Source organism: Cryptomeria japonica, chromosome 3 (genome assembly GCF_030272615.1).
Source record: "Cryptomeria japonica chromosome 3, Sugi_1.0, whole genome shotgun sequence".
In the NCBI taxonomy this organism is placed as follows: Eukaryota; Viridiplantae; Streptophyta; class Pinopsida; order Cupressales; family Cupressaceae; genus Cryptomeria; species Cryptomeria japonica.
The window spans coordinates 62,527,777-62,550,061 of NC_081407.1; the positions used below are offsets into that span (position 1 = coordinate 62,527,777).

General features: G+C 38.3%; 1 protein-coding gene across 4 annotated transcripts in view; it reads left to right on the forward strand.

The window, feature by feature from the left end:
* The window catches only part of LOC131032738 (RNA-binding KH domain-containing protein RCF3), a 108,695-nt gene that overhangs the window by 27,049 nt on the left and 59,361 nt on the right, over window positions 1–22,285 (forward strand). For 3 of the 4 annotated variants that reach the window (XM_057963787.2, XM_057963802.2, XM_059218058.1), the window contains 2 exons: window positions 9,784–10,035; window positions 10,187–10,429. In XM_057963787.2, the coding sequence (XP_057819770.1) occupies window positions 9,784–10,035; window positions 10,187–10,429 (495 nt within the window). The remainder of the gene's footprint in view (window positions 1–9,783; window positions 10,036–10,186; window positions 10,430–22,285) is intronic. The other variant, XM_057963794.2, reaches the window with a different exon arrangement.

A 22,285-nucleotide genomic window follows, 5' to 3' on the forward strand; every position in this document is an offset into this window, starting at 1 on the left:
AATCCTGTTTATGACTTCCAGCATATTGAAAACTATCCTCTCTCTGCCATTAATTGGGCATTAAGAGAAGAGATTTCTTTTAAAGAAATAAGTAGTAGAAGATTTTAGCTTGTCTTGGCTAAAGGTTAAGATGGATCAATTGGAAAAGACAAAGGAGAAGAAGCAAAAGAAACAAAGTGATTCTTCTCCTACCTCCATGGAACTTAAGAAGGTTAAGAAAGAAAAAGTTCAAGGATTATGGAACTCCTGAGAAGCTGCAAGAGGCTATGGAGAAGGTCAAAAGGACACATGAAGCAGCAAAAGCTGGGGTAACATTGGTTTCTGGTTTTAAACTTACAAATGATTTATCCCAAACAGCCTGAAGTTGTCACTCCAAGAGTTGCATTATTCAACGGAGATAAGACACTAGGAGTAGTTGAATTTGAGTCTTCTTCCTCTTCTGAAAAAACCCCTTCTCCAACAAGAACGACAATAAAGTCACCTACTAGTGAGGTACGCACTACTTTAGTTGAAAAGGAGGTTATTGATCCAGAACTAGATGAATCTGTTAAGTTAGCTAAGGAAGTTGAGGAACAATTGTTTAAGGGAGAGTAGATTCTTTAAACTACTAAATCTCCTTTACAAATATCTTAGGCTATGGAAAGAATGGAAGAAGGGACATCGGTGCAAAAATACATGGAATCTGGAGAAGATAAAACTCAATTATATAGTTAGAACTTGGAGTAAGAGAAGACAGGGAACTACAAAGGGAAATGCCAAAATCTCCAGAGAAAGGGTAGCAAAAACAGCAAGAATTACTAAGAGAAACAAACAAGGTTATGCAAGATGTGCCATTGGTACCAACATGGCTGAAGTTGAATCCCAGCAGAAGGGAGAATGTAATTGTAAAACCCATAGATATTTTAGCAATTACAACCGAGCTAGAGAAGGAGATACCAAAGAAAAGATTTAGAATCCTTTCTGCTATCAGCCTAAATGAATTGAGAGAAATAATTGCAGAGATTTCTACTCCAACAGTGGAAAAGGATGAGAGAGTTGACTGTTGAATATTACCAGATTTACTAAAGTTAAACTAGGCAAGCAAACAAAAGAAGAAGGCTTTGCATCTCTCAATCTTGTTGTGGAAAGTAGCAAAAGATGAAAAAATAAAGAGAATTAAAAGAACAGTTACAACAATGAAAGCTTTAGTGAAGAGTTTGATTGATCCTCTTGCTCAACAAGGAAGTACCTCCAGTAACCAAAGTAGAGGTAAATTCTTTACAAGAAACGTAGATACAAGATCAAGGATAGATAAATGGGTGTATAAAGTTGTGAATCATGTCAATGATGTAATAGATTTATGGGTGCAAATTTTATGATCAGACTTATCAGCTGGAAAGGATTATGAATATGTTTGCATAGAAAATAAAAAAGGAAGATACATTGTATGAGGTTAATCTCCAATTGATGAGGACCATTAATAAAATGATCTGAGAATAGATGGTAGCAAAAGGTATAGTGCCAAAGGATGAACCATATTTTGTACAGAAATGCATAAGAGTTATTGGTTTTAGGTGTGACTTAATAAATTATTAGATGCCTAAAATGCGAGATGAGCAGAGGGAATTGTATCAACATATGTGCAATTTTGAAGATTTTATCCATAGTGCAATTAGCCCTGAGCTTCTTCAAGAGAGAGATTATAAAATAAAGTCCTCAGATCATACTGAGGAAACTCTCAAGAAAAATATTGAAGAGTTGGGTAAGTCTTCCGATTTTGATGAGACAACCATTGATAAAAATATGGAGATTAAAGCCAATTTTCAAGCCATCGAGAAATATATTTTAGATGGAACAACAATTAGGATTTTCTCAAAAGAGTTTCAAAGATTATCAATTCAAGATCGAGTGGCTAGATGGACCTGATAGTGTAGGTTTGGAGAAGTGCCTTAAAGGATATGCAGAATACCAATAGAGGCATAAGGCTGCAAAGGGAATTCAAAATTCGAAAATTTTGGGCACCAAAGAAGAATGTTGTTATTTTTTAGTGATTTTAAATGCTTTGAATTTTGTGAAATTAATTCATTTTGTTGATTTAACGTTCTTTCATTCATGCAAGGACTATGAAGTTGAATGCAAATGGGTTTCATTCTATTCATAAATGGCTCCCAAAATTTAGGCATGATTAGGATTAATTAGGGATTTTTGCATGAACTCAATATAATACTGAGTCCTGACATTGAACATAAATTTTGCAAAGCAAACAAAAACAACCATTAATGGAAGTAGCTGCTCCCTTTTTGATACTCTAAAATAGAGCTGTTGCATAAGTAAAGTGGAGCCAATGAACTATCCACTGTAATTGTGTGCTTTTGTTTTTCCTTATCTATAAAAGGAGGTTCCCAACACTGTAAAAGGAATCTCTAGACCCTATTTTTCTTAGTTACAGAAAATTAGTTTATTTTTTTAAGCAATAGCAATAGATAGATGAAAATTCTGAAGAAGAGGATCATGTTTTTTTGTGTAGAAGTCTTGCTGAAATCTCTCAGTATTCAAATCAATAAAGATATAATCTTCTCCAAAATTTGTTTTCTATTGAGTGGAGTGATCTAATTTATTCTTGTATATTTTAAATTTTGAAGAAAGCTTATGAACATTAAATGAAAATCTGTTAATTGAGTTGCTGGGAAAAGTACATTAAATTTGCATGTGCAATGCAGCAGTTTAATGCATGCAGTTCTGCTACTTGATAAAATCCTTTGAAGCTTGCATTTACTTTGTTTTTTGTTGAACAAGAGTTTATCATAATACTATAGTGAGAAGAGATTTCCACAATCCATACTGAATAGCTAATGTTGCTTCTGGTTTAAATTGTTTGCAAATTTTTGAATCAACGTTTTCAAATGCCACTCAATGATCCATCATTATTTCCTTTGGCTCTCTATCATCCTAATAATGGATCATGGAGTGATTTGAAACACCGATTCAAAAATTTACACACAATTCAAACCAGAAGCAACATTATCTATAAGACTATATGTTTAAATCAATTTCTCAACTTTTTCAGCATAATATTTAGAGTTTCTAAATTAAAATCTTTTAGATATAAAATCCTGTTTCTTGTTAACCTTAATCTCTTTTGACCTTTTTTTAATAAACTATTAGATTAGTTTAGAGTAGAAAATCAAATCATAAAATAAAAAATACAGAGGAAAAGAAGAAAAACATAAAATAAGGAAATACTAAACCCCCAAAACTATTCATTTGGTTTATGTAGGATCTTGAACTAGTAAAGGCCCCTTACGTAAATGGACTATAATTGACTGAGTGATCCAACATAGTTGTGACCCAACTACCTAGACCTTGGAGATAGTCTAATCCGTAAGTTAGTCATCTTTTCAGGAGAGGTGGAATGGTCTCACTCTACCTATGTTGAAACGTGTCAATTTGGCCCTCAACAGGTCTTCAAATGAGAACCCAATGCTTTAATGGCTTGCCAATTAAGCTCAACACCTTGGACAACCTTGGACATGTTAAACAAATGTTAACATTGTAAATCTTAGAGATAGAGATATTCCACTAGCTCACAAAATAAGTTCATAAATGTTGGGTCTCTAATTTGTATGCCACACACAATGAGCTCCAATGATTCTTATATTTGATTGGTGATAGTTACATTAGATGGTAGTTGCTTTGTGTATGAACCTTTTGGAGTATTTGTCAATCTTCCTCCTAGTAAATTTAATGGGCAGGAGGACATAAGGTCTCCTGAAATTATTATGTATAATTTAATAACTGTTAGAATAATATATCTCTACATAGTTAATGGTCAAGTTAGTAGGTAGTTGTTGATATACATCTTAAATGTCTACAATTGTAGGTAGTTAGAAGTAGGTGATTTCTTTAATATCTACAGTGCTTTGTTATTCCTATATATTGTAATCTTTTCTCAGCTAATAGACACTTCATATTTTACCAGTGAATCTTTGATTTTCACATGGTATCAGAGTAGGTTTGAAAATAATTGTGTTTTTCAAAAAAAATTCTCTGATTTTTTTTTAAGAAATTTGAAAATCATTTGAACAAAAAAATTCCAAAGGAATTTTTGTGTAGATCTGTTTCGTGATTTCTCTCTTTTTTTCACGTTTTTTTCGAGGGTTTTTAGTGGCAACCAAAGCGATTTCGCATTTGTTTAGTTCAACTGCGACCTAACCTCCCATGTGTTTTCTGTTTGTGCGATTCTCTACGAGATCTGCATTTTCCTTCCACGCACGACCTACATTTTTCTCCCGCGATCTAGGTTTCTTCTTTGTGCGACTTCTGGGAGGCTGTCTTCTGCAAATTTCGTCTTCTGCAAATTTCCGTGTCATGATTTGGCGACGCGACACGGTTCACACGACCTTCTTTGCGTGTTCATTTTTTTTCCCCTCCTACACGACAGTCGCGTGATCTTTTCTGTGGCCCGTGAGCTTTTCACGACCTGTGACTGCATTTTTTGACGACCTAGGGGTTTTTTAACCCTCCAAACTCCTGCATCATACCCGCAAATTTTTTATAGCTTCCTGCACATTTTTTGACGATCTAGGGTTTCTGCAACTTTAGATAGGGTTTTGACCCTTCATTTCCAGTCGAAAAATTATTTTGATTGTAGATTCTTGGTGGGTTTTTCGAAATCTCTTATGGGTTGCTTTCAGTTTTTTTGGGTGTTCCAAAAATTTTACATCGAAATTTGTGCAAGTGAGTTTTGCATTATTCCTGTGCCCTAGGGTTAATACTCTCATTCTGTGTTGGGTACTTGCATTGGAATTTGTGCCAGTTTTTGTTGTCTTGAGTTTCATGCCAATTTTTTGTTTTCTGCAATTACTCGAAAACCGTGAAAAATGGCATCTTTGACAAATATAATGCTTGAAAGTAGCTCGAAATTCAACGGCCGCAACTACAACACCTGGAAGCAGTGCATGTTGACAATTTTCGAGTATCGATGTCTTGATGGAGTTGTTCTGGGCACGTCTCCACGTCCAACTACTACCAAAAAAGATCAGGACAAATGGGATGAGCGCAATCGGGAAGCCGTCACGCTCATCAAACTCTCCATCACAGACGAGCAACTCCCTCAGGTACCATTCGACAAAACTGCTAAGGAAACTTGGGATCATTTGAAGAGTCTTCATGAAACCTCTGACAAGAGTAGAGCATTCTTTTTGAAGAACATGCTCTTTTCGATTATGATGGACGAGAGGACACCTCTGCAGGATCACTTGACAAAGATCAAGGACATCAGCGATCAACTTGAGGCGATCGATTGCACAATGGAGGAAGAGGACATGGTCGTCATCACTCTGAAGAGTTTGCCCAAATCTTATGAGCATTTCATCGAAACACTCAATATCACTTCCACTGACGTCGATTTGAAGTTTCTCAATCTCTGTAACAAGCTTTTACAACAAGATCGGTGGAGACAACAGTTTGGGAGCAGTACCAGTTCCATCTCCACAGAGCAAGCGTTCTCTGCCAAATCTTCTGCTAAGAACAAAGGGAAGACTCAATCTTCCCATTCAAAAGGCTCTAGTTCTTAGGACAACAAGAAGAAAAGGAACATTCAGTGTAATTATTGTCATAAGTATGGTCATATGAAGGCTGATTGTCGGGTTCGATTGGCTTCTGAATAAAAGTAGGGAGAGTCTCATTAAACGACAAATGTCGCAGAGCACTCTGAGCAAAAAGAATCTGCATTCTATGCGTTTTTGGCCAAAAGAATTGCAGATTTAGAAAAATCTTCTACCTGGTATATTGATTCAGGGGCTTCTTAGCATTTCACTCATCGTCGAGATTGGTTCACCAAATATGAACTATTCACCGATTCAATGATCTTTGGAGGAGGAGAAGAGTATACTGTTGTCAGTAAGGGCAATGTTCAGATTCACTCTGGAGGGAGAAATTTAATATTTCTCGATGTCTACTATGTTCCAGGGATGGAACATAATCTTCTCTCCGTTAGTCAGATCATGAGGCATTCTCCCCAGTTGGATGTTGTTTTCAGTTCGTCCACTTGCAACATTGTTGATAGGGAGACTTGTACTCCAATCACTATGGGACTTGAGGATCATAGTCTGTATAGACTTGCTGATTTTGGTGATTCTCAGGAGCACGCTCTCGTCGCTAGGAGTACATCCATCAGAACACTTTGGCATCAGCATTATGGGCACTTAAACGTGCACTATCTCTCTCAACTGTCTTGGGAGGGTTTGGTTGCTGGTCTACTGGAGATCCAAACTCAAAATCATGGAGTTTGTGGAGCTTGTCAAGCTTGGAAGCAGCATAGGACACCATTTTTGGATGGTGATTGCTCCAAGGTCCTTCAATTGGTTCACGCTAATGTATGTGGGCCGATGAACACTCCATCCTATTACTGGGTCCAAGTACTTTTTATTATTTGTTGATGATTTTAGTCGAAAAATGTGGGTGTATTTTTAGAAAAATAAATCAGATGTGTTATGTACATTTCAACAGTATAAGGCCTTAGTTGAAAAAGAATCCGGTTCTCAGATTGTCACTCTAAGGTTAGATAATGGGGGGGAGTTTTGTTCAGCTGACTTCTCTACATTTTGTGCTACACATGGCATTAAGCACCAACTCACCACACCACACACCCCTTAGAAGAATGGTGTCGTTGAATGTAGGAATCTCACCATTACTGAATGGCTCATTCTATGATAGAGCATAGAAATGTTCCTAAGAGATACTGGGCTGAAGTAGTTTACATTGCAGTCTACCTTCTGAACCGGTCACCTACACAGGCCGTTAAGAAAATGACTCCTGAAGAAGCCTAGTCAAGACGCAAGCCTAAAGTGGGCCATTTGAAAGTCTTCGGTTCTACTGCTCATGTATGGATTCCAGACACCAAGCGTGCTAAGATGGATTCAAAGAGCCAAACACTTATGTTTACTGGTTACAACGACAACCACAAGGCCCTACAAGTTGATTGATGTGGAGACAGATCGTCTCATTTTTAGTTGTGATGTTGTGGTTGATGAGACTACTAGTCCATTTATGCCTTCTACTACTCCTAGTCCTGCGACTCGGTCTGTGAAAACTTCTGATGTTGGAGTTAGTCTTCCTCTTGGTTCCCATGATGGGAGGGCTTCAGAGCATTCTGACTCTGAAGATGAGGAATCTACTGATCCAGCACCACCTGATTTTTCACAGGATTCGCATCGAGATGACTTTGTTCCAAAAACTCCATGGGATGTTGTTCCTCCAATGCCAGATGTTGGTACTTCTAGCCTCAGGCCTAAATCGTGGGCCAAGAGAATAGGAGATCTTCATGATGATGAGCTTCTTGAGGATAGATCACTTCGCCGAAAGAGAAAGTAGCAAAATACAGTCGACTTTGCACTTATGGCCAACATCCACATCATCCATGAGCCCCAGACATATTCTGAGGCTAAAGGCATTCTTGAGTGTGAAAAGGCTATGTAGACAGAATATCAGTCTTCTGAAGAATAACACCTGGGTTCTTTCTGATCTGCCTCCTGGGAAGAAAACTATGAGCTGTAAATGGGTTTATAAAGTCAAGTATCATGCAGATGGTACTTTGGATAAGTACAAGGCCAAATTGGTTGCTCGGGGATTTACACAGCAGGAGGGCATTGACTACGAGGAGACTTTTTCTCCTACTGCCAAGATGAGCACAATTTGTCTTCTTCTCGCCATTGCAGCTCAGTTTGGATGGAAACTTCACTAGATGGATGTTAAGAGTGCATTCCTCAATGGTGAATTGCAGGAAGAAGTTTATATGACTCAAGCTCTTGGCTTCAAGGTTCCTGGTAAGGAACATCAGGTTTGCAGAATGGTAAAAGCCCTCTATGGCCTGAAACAAGCCCCTCGAGCTTGGTACTTCAAGATTGATTAGTATTTGGTTGAACATGGTTTTCAGCGCAGTCCCTTTGACACTAATCTGTATGTCAAACTCTTCGGTGATGATATCCTTTTTCTTGTTGTCTACGTGGATGACTTAATCATTATTGGCAATTCAACACATTTGATTAAAGCCATCAAACAGGACTTGTGCCAAGCTTTTGACATGATAGATTTGGGGCTTCTCCATTATTGCTTAGGTGTTGAAGTGTGGCAGACCGATGACAGTATCTTTATTTCATAGTCCAAGTATGCCCACAATTTGCTTGACAAGTTTCGAATGCAAGATTGTAAACTCGCTTCCACACCTATGGAGAAAGGGCTGAAGTTATCAGCCAAGTCTGATTCACCTGCAGTAGATGAAACTGAATTCAAACAACTAGTAGAAAGCCTCATCTACCTCACTGCCACTAGAGTTGACATCAGTTTTGCTATCAGCTACATCTCTCGCTTCATGAGGGCCCCAAAAGCTGATCATTGGATTGCAGCGAAGCGAGTGCTACGATATGTGAAAGGCACTTCAGACTATGGCATTGTGTATAGCAAGTGCAACGATCCAAAGCTGATTAGTCATATTGACTCAGATTGGGCAGGATCAGTGGATGACAAAAAATCCACTTCTGGGTACGTATTCAGTTTGGGTACAGGTGCCGTCACTTGGAGCAGCAAGAAGCAACAGACCGTGGCTCTTTCCTCGACCGAGCCGAATACCGAGAAACAGTCAAGGCCGCATGTGAGGCAGTTTGGTTCTGGAGGATGCTCTCTGACATGCAGATGCCGCAAGCAGGTCCTTCTCCCTTGTATACTGAAAATCAAGGGGTGCTCAAACTGGCCAAAAATCCAGTCTTCCATGAATGTACCAAGCATGTCGAACTTCATTGTCACTACATCCGCAAGCTAGTCGAAGACGGATCAGTTCAATTGCAGTATGTCCTGACAGCGGATCAGATTGCGAATATTCTCACCAAGTCTCTGAGCCCGGACAAGTTTGTAAAATTCAGGGGGCAACTTGGTGTTGTTAACAAAGTGACCATTAAGGGAGGGTGTTAGAATAATATACCTCTACATAGGTGAGGGTCAAGTTAGCAGGTAGTTGTTGATAGACATTTTAAATGTCTACAGTTGTAGGTAGTTAGAAGTAGGTGATTTCTTAATATCTATAGTGCTCTGTTATTCCTATATATTGTAATATTTTCTCAGTTAATAACTTAATAGACACTTCATATTTTACCATTGAATCTCTGATTTTCACAATAACACAGGGCGTAACATGATAACAAGGTAGGGGACAAAGAAATAAATTAGTTCAGGTGTGGATGATACTCATGACATATAGCTATGCAGTTTAGTTGGAGAACATGTAATCTAAACCTACAGCTAAAGAATAGGAACTAGGAATATGCAGTTAAAGAATAGTATTTAAGGAATGTAGGAGGAAGCCAAGAGATAGAATAATTACACAAGTTAGAGCGTGGAACTGAAAAGTGTGAGCTAAAGAAGAGGTAGGGAAAACATGTAGCTAAAGAATGACTACAAAGGTAGGTAGGAAGTCAAAGAATAAAATAAAAAAAGGACATAACTCAGAGCCAATCCCTGATTGAGGTAAAGAAGAAATATTTCAAATGAGAAGAGCAATCAAAGCAGAGTTTATTCACTACAAGGTCTTGAAGCATGCTTGAGCAGTGCCTGTATTGGTATAACCGTATAAATAGGATTTCTGTTGAAAGATGTTTTTATCATTGAGCTTATGTGGACAGATTCATTCTTTCTGTGCCATTCTTAGGTGGGAACCTCAGTAGTCAACCATCTAAAGCCTAGAAGTGTTTCTAAAATGATCAATGCTTTTCCATTATTTCTAACTGTAGTTTTTATTTTGCACCTGATAAGGTTTTGGAAGACAATCTGTCTCCTGCCCAAGAAGCTCTTCTGCATATTCAAAGTCAGATTGTTGATCTTGGTCCAGACAAGGATGCGATTATTACTACAAAGCTACTTGTTCCTTCCAATCAAATTGGTTGTCTACTTGGAAAGGGAGGTTCAGTGATAAAAGAAATGAGGAGGGAAACCCGTGCAAATATAAAAATTTTAAGCAGAGAAGACCTTCCTCCATGTGCTTTAGAATCAGATGAGATGGTTCAGGTATTCTTTATGAAATAGCATCTTAAGTCAGTTTAGGCATATTTCAACTTGCTAAACTAACAGTAAATCTGAATTCTATTTACTTTGTACCATTTCTTCAAACACTTTAATTTTTTAATATGACAGTTTCTTTATCCATTGTATCTGGCAGATTGTAGGTGATATCAATGCAGCACGGCAAGCTCTTGTTCAAGTAACATCCAAGTTGCGCAATCTTGTACATGAAATGGGTACCCCTAAGGCTTTCTTTTCTGCTTTACCAAACAAAAACATCAGAAGGCGACCTGAGCCTATCTCACCTGATAGATCATATTCACCTTTTATGGGTTTTCAAGCTGGCAATCACTCTTTGGCAAACTCAAGAGAAACATGGTCATCAAAGGTAAACATGCAAGTAAGAATGTCTATGCTAGAAATCAAATAAAGTATGTAGGTTCTTTTTGTTTAAATTATAATTGGTTTGGTTTCAATAAAAGATACTAAGTATAGAACAAGTTTGACATACTTTATCTCAAGTTTTTTCTATGCTTCTGAAAATGTTATTCGTGAATAAATGCTTCTGTATCTCCATTGTTTTGTTTTAGTTTGCAATTAACAGTTTTAGTAATTGCAGAACATAGATATATAAGTTACACTCATGTTGGCAATCCTCTATAATAACTATAAGTAATGAAAGCTATCTTAATTTGTTTCCTAGAGTTGATCAGAAAAATTAAATAGCTTAAAGAAAACAAAGCACTTACTGATTATATCCTATGAAAACACCAATTTCTCTTACTTATAACATATCTTCAAAGGATATTCTCATTTTTATAGCTTGATGTGTAAATTATTTTTTGTGGAGTTGACCATACTTGGAAAGATTCAATCTCTTGAATTCTGTATCTACCTCTTGAACAGCCCTAGCTGATCTCCGAAGACACATTCAAATATTCCAAACATTTTTGAGATACAAAATTGAAACTAATCTCTGTTATTAGAAGCTTCAAGGAAACAACCTGCTGGGTTGCACTGCAAAGTATGAAATTCCTTTTATCTTATGCCATGTCTGAGGGATTCTTTGTTTGGCCAAATTTGCGAGGGACTTACAACTGTCCATGTATTCAGGATGGGTAGACAACTAGAATAAAACCCTTGTGGATGTTTTGAAACTATGTTGGTGTCACCATGTAATCAAGGCCCGTTGGCAAGTTCAATCTCTCTAAAATTCAAATGTGGTGTTAATTTATCATCTTCTAGTTCTTATTTCCATTATTGTTAATTTATCATCTTCTAGTTCATTTTTTTGCAAGGTAAACTGGGGTCATGCGGATCACACCCTTTCTAAAAAAGAGGAAAAAATGAAAAGATGCATTAGAACCATAAACAAGGGTGCCTTACATTAACCAAAAGGATCTCAATAAGATCCATCTAATTAAATTTGAAGCATTAACATCACTTTTGAAGTGTGAGAAAATGCATGTTGTGGGCGACCAAGTCCTTTTTCTTTTCCTTTTGCACAACCATCTAAATTTCATTGGCAACCCTGTGTAATGTTTTATTCAATTTTATACAGTTTTCAAATCCTAGTACTCAAAATATAAGACTTGCACATTCAGTTATCAATAAGAATTTCTGATTTTTATTTACTAATTTAATGGTTGCTGTTAAATTAAAATTTTTACTGTTTTAAATACTCATAAATCTACTTAGATTTATGCCTAATATTTGTTCTTTTAGAATTATATGAATTGAAGTTTGTAGCAGTTTGATACAATAGATGCCTATGGGAAATAACTTCAAATCTGCTTAAGTCAAGCGTTTTTGCACACCAAATTCGCAAGGAAAAGAAAAGAGTTTCATCCTTTAATTTTCAGGCCTAGAGGGTTTTCTCCTCAGGCTGTTAGAACACAGTCTATGCTCCACAAGATATGAATTCAGATTTATAACATGAGAGTTTCATCCTTTAATTTTTGGGCCTAGAGGGTTTTCTACTCAGGCTGTTAGAACACAGTCTATGCTCCACAAGAGATGAATTCAGATATATAACATGTATTCAATATGCCTCTCAATTCTCCTTGCTTGACTTCTTTTTATACCCCGCTCTTCCAAAGGATGCCACTCGTCTTTTAGCTACAAAAAAATTGTGGTTAACCTTTATTCTCCCTAAAACAAGTCCTAGTTCTTAACTAGACCCATGGTTTAGTTCTATACTGTTTTCTCTTTTATAAAATATGCAAGGAATGGCGGCGGTGAGATGGGGGGATAGTGACGTGCAGGGAGCAAAATGACAACAATCTGCAAGAAAGATAACTGCCCCTTATATAATATTAAAGAGTGGGCATTCCAGTTTTCCCTTCCCAATGTTGCTTGTCTTCAAGCAATTATAAATTAGGATGCTGAAGAACTTCCTTACTTTCACATGTTGCAACCTCTTTAGGAAGATTTCTCCATTGAACCATATATTTCATAGTTTTATTTCTAGTTTTCTTTTTAAAAATAATTATAATATTGTTGTGACCATTTCACACATCGCCCCATCGCAAATGGGGACCCCCTCTTTTTGCTTGTCTTTCGCTCGTTTTTGCTTTCGTTTTTAGGATTTTGTTAGTTAGTTAGTCGTCTGGATTTAGGGTCAAGCCTTAGGGTTTTAAATTTTGTCTTTTCAGGCCAAAATCCAGTCGTTTTTGAGAGCTTTTGAGCTTCCTTTTCTAGGATGCAAATTTTGAATGCAATGAATTCGCCAAAATGGTCTAATTTTCAATTGGAATGTTGATGCAGAGCTTAAATTTGTCTAAGTGTTGAAAGTGAAATGTGAATTTTCGTCCGATTGAATATTTTTGACCAAATTTTGACCTTTTTTGATTTTGATCCTGGGCATTGGAATTGATTTGTTTTCGCCTCGTGAAGTGTTAAAATGTGAAAAATCATGTTATTTTGGCCTGTAGGAGCAAAATCGCTCCTGTCCCTCAATGAAGGACGGGAGCTCATTTTCAAATATCTCATCATCCCTGCAGAGTCCAGACAAATTTCAAGTTGGAAGTGATGGAGAACGGCGATATCTTTCCATTGAATATAAATTGAAGATTTTCATGAGCACAGAAATGCCTCCAGGAGGAAAATCGCTCCTGTCCCTCAGTGAAGGACCGGAGCTACAAATCAAATTTCGCCTTGTCCTTGCAAGATTTCGAAGACTTAATGATTTGAGGACGTCCAAAGGAAGATGCTTTGCCAAATGAATATAATTTGAGATGCAAAAATGAAGGAGAATGACCTAGAATGCTAATATCGCTCCTGTCCCTCTCCAAGGGACCAGGGCGAGGTACCTTGTAGCTCTCGTCCCTCTCCCAGGGACTTGAGCGATTTCCTTCATTAGGCAAGATCCGAGCTAAAATCAAGGCAAGTTTACGTTCAAAAACAAGGGAAAACATGAGATGGACGCATTGAATACAAATTGAAGATTTTTTGGACGTCCACGAAGGTCCTAAATGTCTAGTTCGCTCCTGTCCCTCAGGAAGGGACCAGAGCGATTTTTGATATAAATGATTTTCTTGCAAAGTTACAGATGATGTCAAGGCATGGACGAATGGAGTGAAGAAGGACGAGTCCGTTGAATATAAACTCGGAACCTGGCAAGGTGAAAATAAAGGCCATAAAGGGAGAATCGCTCCTGTCCCTCTCCAAGGGACCAGGGCGATACAATGGTGATGTTACTTCCTATGCAAGTTCAAGGTCGTTCCTCCAAAGTTCAAGGTCGATCCAAGTCAAGACAAGGTGGCGAGGGACATTTTAAGGCGTCTTTAGCAAGCACAAGTACTCAAGGGACGTTATAATGAAGAAATTCGCACCCTAAGCCTAGATCGCTCCTGTCCCTCAGGAAGGGACCAGGGCGATGTTGAATGCATTGGTCATTTCATGCAAAATTTACGTAAGGACAAGTCTTCGCAATGTTTTAGAGGGTCCAAGGCATCGTATGAAGATAATTCGCAAGGGTTTTCAACGTCCAAACATCGCCAAACAATGTAAAAGCCTCACATCGCTCCTGTCCTTTGGACAAGGACCAAGGCGATACTATCAAAAGCACTCATTTTCCTTCAAGATCCAAGCTAGGCGAGGTTAGGTAAGGTGAAGGACGCCGTTTGAAGGACATCACAACGAGGATCAAGGTTTAAAGTTGACAAGGTCAAGGAGAAAACATGGATCGCTCCTGTCCCTCTCCAAGGGACAAGGGCGATGATCCCTTTAATACGCTCAAAACTTCATGCGAGCAAATGGAATAAGCGCAAAAGACACGAACAAAGGATGTTATTCGCCAACAATAAAAGATCGAAGTTAAAAGATGCAAGATGGACGTGGAAACAAGAAGATCGCTCCTGTCCTTTGGACAAGGACCAGGGCGATGTACAATCAAAAGGCACTTAAACACACATGCAAGATGATCAAATGCGAAGAACCTATCAAGATGATCGATTTTTAACGTGGAGATGAAGAAGTTGATCGTGAAAAAACGCAAAACCAAGACAAAATAATGGATCGCTCCTGTCCCTCTCCAAGGGACCAGAGCGATGAGGTACGTCCCTTTGTCTTCCAATTTTGGGCGCCAAGTAAGCAATTCGAATTTTCCTCAAATGCTAAATCGATTAAAAAATTGAATATCCATTTTATTTAGCATTTAATATGGCGTTATCTTTTATTAATTATTTTTTGCCTTTATTTAAAAATCGAAATTCACATTTAAAAAACGCAAGGCATTAATATTTAATTAATTAATTAATAAAAATCGATTTGGAGCGCTCAATTAAGCAAGTCGGCCTTGTTATTTTATTGAAAATCATTTAAAAACTGATTTTATTTATCAAGTCGGCCTAGGGGATGAAAAGGTGTGAGCGCTATATATAAGGGGAGTGGAAATTTTCATTTTCACATAATCATTTTTACCTTTCTTCATGCGAATTGAGAAGAGGCGAATATAGTGCGAAGTGTGTTCAAAGGTGGTGCGAATTCAAACCAAGGGTGGCGCTTAGTTATCAAAGGGTGGTGCGAATTTGAAGACCACACCAAATGCGAACTTGAGGATACATTAATGCGAATTTGCTAAAGACTTGGAGGATTTGTTTGAGCGATTTGTCAAGGACAAATTTGAAGATCATTTAAGATCACGTCTAAGGCGATACTTGAAGATCACGTTCACTCCAAAGGTGGCAAAGTCAATTTTGAGGAGATCATATTGAAGATTATTTTATACCTCAATTTTGCCTAGGCGAATTTTGTTTTTGCATTCTAGAGTTAGCTCTCTATTGAGGTATGGCGATTTATTATTATTGCTTTATTCATTCATCGTCGTATTTCAAGTTTTGAAATTTTGATTTTTTGAATTTCTCTTAGCTCAATCGTTGTTTTTTTAGGAAATGATAACTCTAGAGACTTATCATGATGTTTCCTAAAAATTTATCTCTCTTATTTACGTTATTTATTGCAAAATCTATTTCTTATAATGAAATGTTGTGTAGGTATGGCGACCCCGAAGGCGGGAGCATCCACCAGCCGCTCGGCTCTCATGAAAGAAGATCAGAAGACCGAAGAAGTGGAGACCAAGATCGTGTCTAAGTGGAGCAACATTGGAGATACAAACCTGGGGAACTTTAGCATGAAGAAGTTCCGAGAGGTCCCTTACATTGGCAAGCCATCACCTGTCGCCCGGAGAATAATAGAGAGTGGCATCATCAAGGCGGCCGGTTTTCCTCCAGCTATTCAGTGCCACGAGTTGATGATCGAGTGTGCCCGTCACTACAATCCACAGTCCAGGACAATTGTGTCCAATGAGGGAAACACTTTGGCGTACCTTTCAGAGGAAGCCATAAGTGAAGCCTTCCATCTTCCAGAGCACAGGGACATGATATACAAGAGCATTGAAGGAGCCAGATCAGTGTACGATGATGATCCAGATGCTTGCCTAAGCATAATCAACAAGAACTGGCTACTTAAGAGTCGTCCCCGTCTGAGCAAAGTACCGAACACACCGCATCGGATTGATTTCCAGGAGGAATACAGAGATTTGATTACTATGCTCAACAGAGTTACAGGAGCACCTCATGCCTTCTATTTTGAGAAGTGGATGTTTTACTTCATCCAGGTGATTGTTCAAGGAAAGGGTACGATACATTGGGCTAGGATAATTAGCCATTGCTTAGACGTACAGTTGAGAAGACTCAGGGCTACTAAGTCCTTCCACATGAGTTCATACGTCATCTATGCCTTAATCAGGAGCGTTGAGTACGCAGGACTACCTCACAGAGGAGTGATTGGAAGAGGACCCGGCGAGGTCAGAGCTTGTGAATCCTATACCTACTTGCATCATCCGCCAGGAAAGAACTACAAGTTAGTCAATGATACTTTCACGATGAACATCACAAGGACGTTGCAAGGAGGGATTCACAACAGATTATCTCAGGATGCCCAGGAGTTCATCAAGAGGTACGGTGCTTGGTTCATTCAGTTTCCCAAGTTCACTTACATTAGAGTGCATGGATGTCCTTTACCTCCATACATGTTGCCGAGGTACCCGACAGACAGAATTGTGTTACTTGAAGTAACAAGGCAGTTGGCAGCATATGTGAAGGCATTCGGACACAGACATCAGAATGGAGTCCAGGTACCTATTATTTTGGGTAATTCAGTTGAAGTATGTCCTAATGTCTTAGCCATGGATGACGCAGAGAAGGAGTTAGCCTTGTATTCTTTTTCATCTTTTGCTTGGAGGAATAGTTTTGATCCCCATGGACATTTAGAGGAGACGGTCGGTAGAAGATTTAGACATGAGCACCAAATTGAAGATTTTATGATGAACCTCCTAGATGATCTTGAAGTGAAACGTAAGATACATTCTAGATTGCCTTTGGATTTCATCAGGAGATGTAGGATTTACAGAGTGGCCGACCAAGCTCAGGACAATGGCAGGCACATCCAGTCTTCATATGATAGAGAAAGCAAAACAATAAGTTTGAATTGGAATGAGCCCGAGGTCGTGGATTTAGATGATTTGATGGCACCAGTCTTGTCTTGTACTCCCAGATGGGTAGACGTTCAGCATCAGAAGTTGAGAGAACAAGGCATAGCTATGTCTTTTACTTTGGAAGAAAAACCAGCCGAAGGTGGAGCCAGTGTTAGTGAAGGCAATCCTAATCCTAGGAATTCAGGTGAAGGTAACCTTCGATGTGCCAGTGAGGGCAATCTCCATCCGAGAGGTTCAAAGAGAAAGGAAAGATCAGAAAAGAAGGAGTCTTCCAAGAAAAAACAAGGTGCCAACAAAGATCAAACACCAGGTACTTCTTCCAGACCGGAAAATAGAACAGTTCGAGTGGAAGAGTCCATGGAGTCGATGGTACAGAATGACAGACAGGAGGAAGGACAGACACAACATGTTTCGTCAGATGGATCTCTCCAAGACTATGATTTAGAAGAAGATAATGAAGTAACATCTCCTCTCAGACAAGAAGAAATAGTACGTAAAGAAATTCAAGTTCAAGAGACAAGATCGAATATCCCAGATTGGTTGAAGGAAAGATTGACTAAGGTGATCGTAATTGAGGACGAGGACAGTGCAATTGATTTAGAGAGCCTTATTGGGCGTTCACATGTGACAACAGAGAAGAAGAAGGCTACAAAGATGTCCAAGATGATTCGAGATGAGACTGGGTCTAGAAAACTGCAGATAGCTACACCGGCAGCAGATAAATATGAGGGTGAGATCCTAGCAGAGGATTATGATATACAGACTTTTGAGTTAGGACCATCCACAGCAGAGCAGACTTTAGATGATGCCACCGACACATTTGAGGCATTGAAGGACAAGTTTAGAGAAGAGGTGGAAAAGAATAGAAAGCTTGAGAGAGAGAGAGGTGCATGGAGGACATATTTCAGTCACATCAATGAACCTTTGGGACGTCAGGATCCAGTTAGGTCACCAGTGCAGGCATTGCCCCTTCAATCGATCAATGAAGCAGAAAGATTCAGGAACCTGGTCCAGCGTACATGTAGTTGGATGGATAGATCTCATACAGTGGCCATAGGGTTTGTTACAAGGATGTCGAAGATCATTCATCAGGCTATCCAAGTTCTTGAGATAATCCACAGATTGATGGCAACAGTAGCTGCATTTGCCCATACCAAGGACGTTGTCATCCCTGTCTTGAAAGTAATAAGACACACATCCAGAAGAATTTTAGCGCAGGAGAGGATCTTAGAAGGTGATTCTCACAGTTTGTTTCAGTGGTCAACCTTACTCCATATAAAGAGTGTTCTCTTCGAGGACATCAGTGTTAGATGTGGTCAAGTTGAGGAGGTGATCAATCCGATCCAAGACAGAGTATTTGAGGTACTTCGTACCATTCTTGGCAGAAGGATCGAGGTCGAGACAGATGTGGATATCCAGGAATTTGAGGATAGAATCAAGATCATCTTTCGCAAGGACGCAGATGTTACAGATGAGCAGTATGATCAGATGTATGCCACCATGCTCCTGATTGATAGAACGAAGGAACTTGAACCTACTTGGGACGCAGCTCTTCTAGATGCATTCGATCAGGTCATCCACTTAGAAGAGAGTATCAAGAATCTTCCCGAGATTCCAATCACAGAAATCGAAGGAATCGTGACAAAATTCATTACATATGCTAAGAAAGAGAATTGGAAAGGGAATAAGATTCTAGATGAAAGGTTGTTACAAATGACATGACATCTTATTTCTCATTGGTTGATACCTCCTAGATTTTTGTGCCGAATTTAATATTTGGCTATGTATTTAATATTGTTCAGTAAAAAGGAGGTCATTTGTAACAAACCCTAATTAGGGTTTAGGTGTCATGATCTTGTCCGTTGATTTACTTTCAATCTGAACCTTTCATTGTAACTGGGGATGCTATTTATACCCCCATTTTTCATTTTTTTTGGTAATAGTTAAGAGTCGAATAGTCAGATAAGAGTGAAATAGAGAGATTAGAGTTAGAAGCAATTCTTATTTTGTAGCAAGATTGAGTCTTGAAGAGAGAAATTCAAGCAATTGTTGTATATGATGACTTGGAAATCAATAAAATATTGAAGTTATGGTGTTTTGTTGCAAATTTCTTAAGTTATCTTCATGGTTGTTGGATGTACTTGAATCACGCTCAATCAAAGTAGTTTGTTAATTTGAAAGACTAAGTGTGAGATTTGATATTTGGTGGGATTCGCAATCCAAACCACTAGCTTCTTGCTGATTGTAGGAACGCCTTGCGTGGTCGACTGGAGAACATTTTGAGTCCCTAACCTTCAAGCATTTTCGTATCTAGGATATGTACCTTCGTAGTAGTGTCCTTGGTCTTTGATGCATTGAACATCATTATTACCTTAGAAGATCGCACTAATTTCAATTGAGTTGTTATCTTATGGCAAAATTGAAGTTGGTTGAGTCTTGCCAAATCTCATTCATGCTAAGTCGTTCATAGGGTTAGGCTAGATTAGACCTCTTAAACCCTATCTTTTGCTTTTTTTTTAAAGTTCCTTTAGTTTAGTAAAATCTTCGAGCTTTGAATACGTAAGACCCCTTGGAGGAAACAACAAATCACATCATACCACTAAAAAGCTTGTCCACACGTGGAGACCCCACTAAAAGAACCTTGGAGTCCATCTAACTGATCCTTTTTGCAGATCTTCAGCAGTTAGAGACTATTTTCTCAAGAGAGGATAAGATACCTATTGGTATTTTATTCTGTGTATGATTGTGTATAAAATACACGTCAACAAATATCCTCAATAAATAAGATCAACTTTCCTTCATCATCCAATAGGGGTAACTTTAACGAAGGAATAATTTGACTTCCTAAGGCTTAAATAAGAGACATGAAATACATTATGAATCTTACTGTTTTCTGGTCATTCCAATTTGTATGCAACCTCCCCAACTTCTTGTTTGATTCTACAAGGGTTCCATAGAACCTTGGTTTCAATTTCTCTACTTTACTCCCTTTTAGAGAAGATTGCCTATAAAGGTTGTGTTGACATGTATTTTGTACACTGCCTAACACAGAATAAAATACCCAAAGGTACCTTATCCTCTCTTGAGTAAAGCCTCTGATTGCTGAAGATGTCGCGAAAAGGATCAATCAGGATGACTCCAAGGTTCTTCGTTGTAGGATCTCTATGTGTGGATAAGCTCTCTGTGGTATGATGTGATTTGCTGGAATCACAAGGGGACTTACATTTGATGATTGAACGTCTGATCTACTTTGAATATTGTTGGAACACAGGCTCTTGCTAGCTTTGATTTGAAAAAAAGAAAAAAGATGAGGGCGAGGAGAGAATCTAATCCTAATACTAAGGAATGTAGGAGCAATGATTGATTTTTGATGAAATTCTAACTAAGTCTTGTTTTGACATCGCAGGACCATCTCCACAAGGTTAGTGCGATCTTCGAAGGAAAGCTTTATGATGTTCAAATCATCACTGCAGGCATAGACACCATCAAGTTGATGCATATCAATGAAGAAGCAACAATTGAAGTTAAGCTTAAGCTGAATGATACTAGTTGACTACGCAAGGCAAGTTTGCAATCAACAAACTGCTAGTAGTATGGATATACGAATTCCACCATCAATCAAGCACATTTCTTCCACTCATCTAATAACATGAAATCAAATATGAGAAGTATAAAGACCACGCAAATTGTCGAATCGACCCATAAATTTCACCATTTCTTCAATGAAGTTACAAGTTTTTTACAACAACATCTTGGCAACAATCTTTGCCTTCTCTCTCTACTCTACTCTAATTGCTATTCTAATACTTCCAACTGCTTACTAACTATTCTAACTCTCTCTAATTGCCTTTACAAAATGAAATGCCAGGGCTTATATAGTGCCCTCAATACAATTCGATGGCTTAGATCAATTCGAGATCAATGGCCAAGATTTTACAATGAAAACCCTAATTAGGGTTTGTTACAACCATTACATAACATTTAATGCTTGACCAATGATAAAATTGTATTGCTTGGACACATGTCCTCTCTGGAAAAATCGACCAATGGATAGCCGGGGTAGGTACATCAGAGTTTGTGCCACCTTCCATGAGTTAGGTACATTGAATCTGGAAATGCTGAGGTGGACCACACTGACTGGAGAAGTGATGACTAGGATGCCACCTCGTCTGACACTTGTAACTTGGTAAATATTCAACTTGATGTTGTTGAGAAGCTAGCTTTAATTAATTCATCTGGTACTATCTGCTTCTTCAACGAACCCTTGTTCTAACTTCTTGTGTCCTTGATGTGCAGGATGATTGATGTACCTCGCCTTGGAATACTGGATTGGAGAAGTCGCCCTTGATGACGTTAGTCCAAAGAAGGCCGTCCTTGTCGATGCTAGGCTGGATCGAAGAAGGTCGTCCTTATCTTTGCTTGATTGTCCTTGAGGAGAGTCTTCCGACTTGTAGATCTTTCGAGCTTGGAGTCGCCATCTTGATACCTACACAACATTTCAAAATTAGTAATATATCTTGAAATCTAAAAATTAAACTTTAAAAGGAAGATTCAAGATTTTAATTAGGAAACTTCATGATAAATCTTGAGTTATCATTTCCCAATTTAGGATTTTCAAAGCAAAATTTAAATCTTCAAAAGTGGTGCCAAGGTGATTACGCCATACCTCCACTTGGGAATTAATTCTAAAAAAAATGATGCAAAAATAGGAGAATTCGCTAGGCAAAATGTAGATCAAGACTCCCTTTAGCAAAATGCGCCCCCTTTAGTCTTCACAAGCATCAACTCCACCACCTCTAGCCTTCAACACCTTCAAAACATCTGGAATTTATCCTCCAATCTAGCAAGAAATACGCCTCTCCAATAGCCTTCAAGATGAATTTCGCCTTCCTTAGTCTCCACACTTGGTAGAAATTCGCTCCACACAAGCTAGATTTCGCACCTCCTTCCTTGCTTCTCCAAATCGCACTTGAAACAATGAGTGGATGATTTGAATAAAAAACACACCCCAAATATATAGAGCGCTCACCATTTCACCTCCCCATAGGCCGACTTGATGAAAAATAGGCCAAAATAAACAAAAATTAATAAAAGAATAAGGCCGACTTAATTAAGCAATAAAAAAGATAACTCAAGCGCTCTTCTTTTAACTTTAATTTAATAATAATTAATTTCGAAATGCCTCAATTAAAAAAAACAAAACGATTTTCCAAGGCTCAAAATTGATTATTAAATGCTATGCGATTTTCATTAAATGCC